This window comes from Crocodylus porosus, unplaced genomic scaffold (genome assembly GCF_001723895.1).
Source record: "Crocodylus porosus isolate Cpor-Errol unplaced genomic scaffold, CroPor_comp1, whole genome shotgun sequence".
In the NCBI taxonomy this organism is placed as follows: Eukaryota; Metazoa; Chordata; order Crocodylia; family Crocodylidae; genus Crocodylus; species Crocodylus porosus.
The window spans coordinates 48,439,121-48,443,599 of NW_017728951.1; the positions used below are offsets into that span (position 1 = coordinate 48,439,121).

A 4,479-nucleotide genomic window follows, 5' to 3' on the forward strand; every position below is an offset into this window, starting at 1 on the left:
AAAAGGATGTGGAGAAGCTTGAGAGAGTCCAGAGGAGAGCCACGCGCATGATCAGAGGTCAGGAAAACAGATCTTACAATGATAGGCTGAGAGACATGGGATTCTTCAGCCTGGAAAAGCACAGGCTCAGGGGTGATCTGATGGCCACCTATAAGTTTATAAGGGGTGACCACCAGGATCTGGGGGAACGTTTGTTCACCAGACAGCCCGAAGGGATGATAAGGTCTAATGACAAACTCCTTCAGAACTGTTTCAGGCTGGACATAAGGAAGAACTTCTTTACTGTCCAAACCCACAAGGACTGGAATAGCCTGCCATCGGAGGTAGTTCAAGCACCTACATTGAACGCCTTCAAGAGAAATTTGGATGTTTATCTTGCTGGGATCCTGTGTCCCCAGCTGACTTCCTCCCCCTGGGGCAGGGGGCTGGACTTGATGATTTTCCAAGGTCCCTTCCAGCCCTAATGTCTATGAAATCTTTGAAAAGACTCATTGAATTCAGTGAGGCCAAGATGTCAGCATATATCCTTAAACCTTAACACCTCTTGCTAATTGTGCAAGAGCTCCCCAGATGGAAGGCTTAAGCCAGCTAAATGGGTCTGAGACGAAGGCGGACAATTATTTCGGGCAGAGAGCCGCTTACCCAGTTTTGGCAGACTGTCGAGGGCCGTATGTGTAGCCCCACCCCTTGACAGATGCCCCACCTCCTGGTCACCATCTTAGGACCAATGTCTTTGGTCCCAAGACACTGGGACATTGGTCCCATGTCCCAGGGCCAACACCGGTGGGGCCCAAAGCAGTGCACAGGCTGGCAGGGGTCTGTGGAGCCAGGCTGGGCTACACCAGCAGAGAGAGGGGGAAGCTGGCCTAGCTTCATAGAGCCCCTGCCAGCTGGGACCCCATGCTCCTGCCACCCTGTTCTGGGCCCTGCCGGTACTGGCCCTGGGACACCAGTGCGGCCCCGTGCTCCCGCTGGCTCTCCACCCACTCGCTCCCAGTACCCCCCCAGCCCCACGGTACAGGCAGGGGTGAGTGCAGAGCCCTGAGCCCCTGCTTGCTGGCAGGGAAGAAGCTGGCGCTGAGCATGGGGAAAAGCGGTCCCTCGCCTGCAGGCAGGCACAGGCAGCCCCACGCAGGCTGCAAGTGGCTACAGCGTGGGGCATCAGCCATGGAACAAGTGAGGGGCTGCTTTTCCCCATGCTCAGCACCAGCTTGTAACCCGCCCCTGCTGCCAGCTTAGGCTCTGCGCTGGCTCCAGGCTTGCCCGTCAGGTCTCCATGCAGCGGCAGCAGCTGCAGCCCCACTTGCTGTGCTGGGCAGTGTTGGCTGCTGCTGCCCGCTGGAGCTTGTGTGCTGGGCAGCCCACAGGTGGCGGAGGCTAACACTGGCGCAGCAAGTGGTGGGGGCCACAGCTGTTGTCGCCACATGCAGCCCCGACAGACAAGCCCGGAGTCAAGCGGGGCCCAGGCTGGTAGTGGGACTGGGTTACAAGGTGGTGCTGAGCATGGGGGTGGAGGCAAGCGGTCCCTTGCCCATTCTGTGGCAGGTGCCCCTGCTGCAGCCGCTCACAGCCCTCCTGGGGTTGCCTTTGCCTACTCCAGACAGCTCCATGTGGGCTGCAAGTGGCTTCAGCAGGGAGTTCCAGCCACGGGGCAGAGAAGAGCTGCTTTCCTCCATGTCGGGAAGGAGCAGGGAAGGAGCCTGGGGAAAAGCTGAGTGTGGAGGGGGAAAAGTGGCTCTTCCCCTGCCCTGTGGCCAGTGCTCCCTGCTGCAGTCGCTTGCAGCCTGCACAGGGCTGTCTGGAGCAGGCACAGGCAGCCCCAGGTGGGCTGCAAGGCGCTGCAGTACAGGACATGGGGCAGGGGAGGGGCCACTTCCCCTCCCCCCCCATTCTCTGCTCAGCTTTTCCCCAGGCAACTTTTCCCTGGGCTCCTTCCATGCCCTTCCCCCCACCCCCCCTTCCCCTGTGGTTTTGGCATGGGGCAGCCGCATAGTCCCAGGTCAGAAGCCCCTGCTGGGGCTTCCAGCTTGGGGGTGGGACAAGGTGGGCCCTGCTGTTGTGGGAGCCTGCCGGGGCTTCTCCTGGGTCCTACTGCCTTTGGTTCCTGTCATTTTTGAGAGGAACCAAGGGCAGAGAAATACTAATTTTTAAAATTTTTTAGGGGCTTTGCGGGCCAGATAGAATGGTCTTGCAGGCCGCATCCGGCCTGCGGGCCATATTTTGCCCACCGCTGGTCTGAGAGGTGCCTGGGGAAAGCATGTCTGACAATGTGACCTGTTTCCCAGCTCTGCCACTTGCAGTTGTTGAAAAGGAACAAAAACTGTATTTTGTTTGTTACCTCTTCGATAACATCAAGGCGCCTGTGGATTGTGTTGTGATCCTTACACCACTCTGTACCCTGTGAACTTCCTGGTGACACACTGACAGGATCTGCAGTAGCTAAACAAACAATAACAAATAGGGCATTTCAGTAGTTAATAGTCAGTGATCTTTGATAAGACAGCTAATGACATGAATATCTGAATATAAAGCAGCACTCCAGGTGGTAAACAGTCTCGATTACGAAATGTAGGAGTTCTGCTAAGTGGATACAAGCAATTTACCTGCGGGCCTAATTACAAACTCGCAAAGTCATTCCCTTGGTAACTGCTAGGGCTGTGTGAAATGGCACCCTTGCATTTCGATGGAACAGCAATTCATTTTGAATTTCATTTCGATTCAAAACTGCTGTTCCATTTCGTTTAGTTGAAACAGTTCTGCTGTTTTGATGTTTTGCCCATAGGCTATAATGGGAAGCTCGAAACAGCCTACAGTTTGTCATTTCTGGCCTGATTTGGATTAAACTTGCAAGAATGGTAGCTCCTTCTGAGGGCATAAAGTCTGCCAAGTTTTGAGGAGATAGCAGGGGTTTGGAGGAAACTGTACCTCAAGTTGAGGACAAACATAACTCGTGACATGGGTAACACTGTGTGTTAAGGCATAGCAGAGTGAAAGCTGCAGGTCTGCTAGCCCTTGCTGCGGCCATGAAGCCTACCAGCTGTCAAGGAGATAGGTAGTGGGATTCTGGGGCTCTGCACCTGTAGCTGCTGACAGGCAAAATTTGGGACAAGGGTGTGTGACACTGTGTGTTAAGGTGCGCCCTCACTCAACTGACAGCAAGGCAGAAAGCAGGGCAGTTCAAACAATGCTGCCTTTTATGCAGTTTTTCCATCCCTCCCCCATAGCACTGGGATTGGAAAGGACCTCAGAAAAGGATGACAGTCACTGGCCAGCTACACAGTCAATAATGAGAGCAGTCCTTCCCACCCCTTCCGCCTCCCACTTCTTACCGTAGTTTCTGTTTCCCTGCAGGCAAGCCCAGGTTGAGCTTCAAAACTCAAAATGTTTCGAAAATTTAAAAATGTTTCTACTTGCCTTGTTTCATTTCAAGGCTGTTTTGAAGCTCTCTGTTTCGTTTTGATTTTGCTGTTTCGAGCTCAAAACAAGTTGAAACAGCATCAAAACAAAACTGGAGGTGAAATTTCACACAGCCCTAGTAACTACAATTATGCATACACAATATGGGGCTTTTTGCATCCAGTGGTTTACTTTTTGACACAGCTGTCCATTTTTATGTTGCATAGCTTCACACAGCATGTTCTGTATTTAACAATTCTGTATACATACAAAGTATATCCTGATGCTTAGGAAGCTGCAAATGCACTTACGCCTTCCACGTAAGTTTGTATTAACCTTCCTCCAAAATGCACTAGCATCTGGAAGGCAGTGAGGTTTGTCTCTCCATGCTTTGAAGGATTATGGTCATCAAGTTGCTGATGCCACTGTACATTGCTACTTAACTATTTTCTGGCATTCTAGTTTCACATTTTAGGGAGGAGAAACAATCTAGATATATAAATGATGTGTTTTGCTGGCAAACTGCTTGGTGGTGGTGCTGTTGACTGTATGTTACTCTTGGACTGTGTTATCTAGCAGTATTGCTGACTGTTCTCACAGCTCTTTTTCCTAATTTACTCGGGGACTTGATTGAGAGCACTAATAAGCTCCTTTAACTAAACAATTGTCTGTAATCCCCAAGTGTAGGCTTGGAGTCAATCAGAATGTATTAATACAGCTGTCTCATGAACAATTTCTCTTCTAGCAGTTCCAGTTTTAGGAGTGGTAACTTTAGGATTGCTTAGGCCTGAGTGTAAAATTCTATCAGAATATTTAAAAATACAATAGCTAACTTTTGATACAATGAAATATACTGATATTTCAGTTAAGAATTCTTGATGTGAAAGGCCAGGTAGCAGTATATAGATGTGCATAAGACTGGATGTCAGGAGACCTGGAGTCTGTTTCCAGCTCAGTCGATGACTTGCTCTATCACCTTAAACATGACCGGCACATCGTGATGAGAGACATGCTGGGATGGGATGGGCTCCACCTTTCCCCTAAAGGTAAGCGTGTGTTCTCTTCCAGGTTGGTGAACCTCCT

At 50.9% G+C, this 4,479-nt stretch overlaps 1 protein-coding gene across 2 annotated transcripts in view; it reads right to left on the reverse strand.

Annotated features, from left to right (window-relative positions):
• PLAC9 (placenta specific 9) overlaps nucleotides 1-4,479 on the reverse strand; it is a 29,777-nt gene that overhangs the window by 4,573 nt on the left and 20,725 nt on the right. For both annotated transcript variants that reach the window (XM_019555981.1, XM_019555980.1), the window contains exon 2: nucleotides 2,339-2,439. In XM_019555981.1, coding sequence (XP_019411526.1) covers nucleotides 2,339-2,439 — 101 coding nt within the window. The remainder of the gene's footprint in view (nucleotides 1-2,338; nucleotides 2,440-4,479) is intronic.